General features: G+C 64.2%; 1 protein-coding gene across 1 annotated transcript in view; it reads left to right on the top strand.

Annotated features, from left to right (window-relative positions):
- Nucleotides 1-472: 472 nt before the first annotated feature.
- Nucleotides 473-617, top strand: part of MOB2 (MOB kinase activator 2) — a gene marked incomplete at its 3' end in the record, with an annotated part of 48,061 nt that continues 47,916 nt past the window's right edge. Inside the window, exon 1 of the mRNA XM_021707595.1 lies at nt 473-478. Within this exon, the coding sequence (XP_021563270.1) occupies nt 473-478 (6 nt within the window). The remainder of the gene's footprint in view (nt 479-617) is intronic.

Here is a 617-nt window from a genome sequence, read left to right as displayed (position 1 = left end):
CTGTCATCTGCCTGATGTCCAGCGGCTGTCGCCCCACCAAGGGACGTCCCCATAGGTGAGGCTCCCTCTGTTCTTGTTCCATGCTCCACCGAGCATCTTCTCGGGAGGAGAAGGGGAGCCCAGCCCCTTGACAAGACGGTCACTGAGTACTTGGCGCAGGCCAGGCCCCAGGACAGAGTGGCTGGTGGGACAGATGCCTGGGGCACATGAGGCGACCCAGGAGCTCAAGAGGAGAGTCCGGGATGGTGGGACAGCCAGGGCTGAGGAGACAGCTAGGAGCGAGGGGATGGTCCAGGGTGTGAGGGGACTGCCAGGATCCAGGGGGATAACACGTGGAGTGAGGGAACAGCCAGGTGCGTGGGGAGACAGTCCAGGGTGTAGGAGACACCTGTGGAGGGAAGAAGTGACAGTCCAGGGCACGTGGGGGACAGCTGGGAGGGCGAAGAGACAGTCCAGGGCACAGGAGACAGCCATGGAGGTGAGAGGTGGCAGTCCAGGACAAGTGGGGGACAGCCAGGAGCGCGGGGGACAGTCCAGGGTGTAGGGGACAGCCAGGAGTGCGAGAAGACAGTCCAGGGCGCAGGGGACAGCCCGTGGCAGGGACGGGTGACAGTCCA

The sequence above is a fragment of the Carlito syrichta genome, unplaced genomic scaffold (assembly GCF_000164805.1).
Source record: "Carlito syrichta isolate Samal-C Ts95f unplaced genomic scaffold, Tarsius_syrichta-2.0.1 Scaffold120582, whole genome shotgun sequence".
Lineage (NCBI taxonomy): Eukaryota > Metazoa > Chordata > Mammalia > Primates > Tarsiidae > Carlito > Carlito syrichta.
Note: the sequence above shows the minus strand (reverse complement) of the source record. Positions and strands in the feature narration are given on the sequence as shown.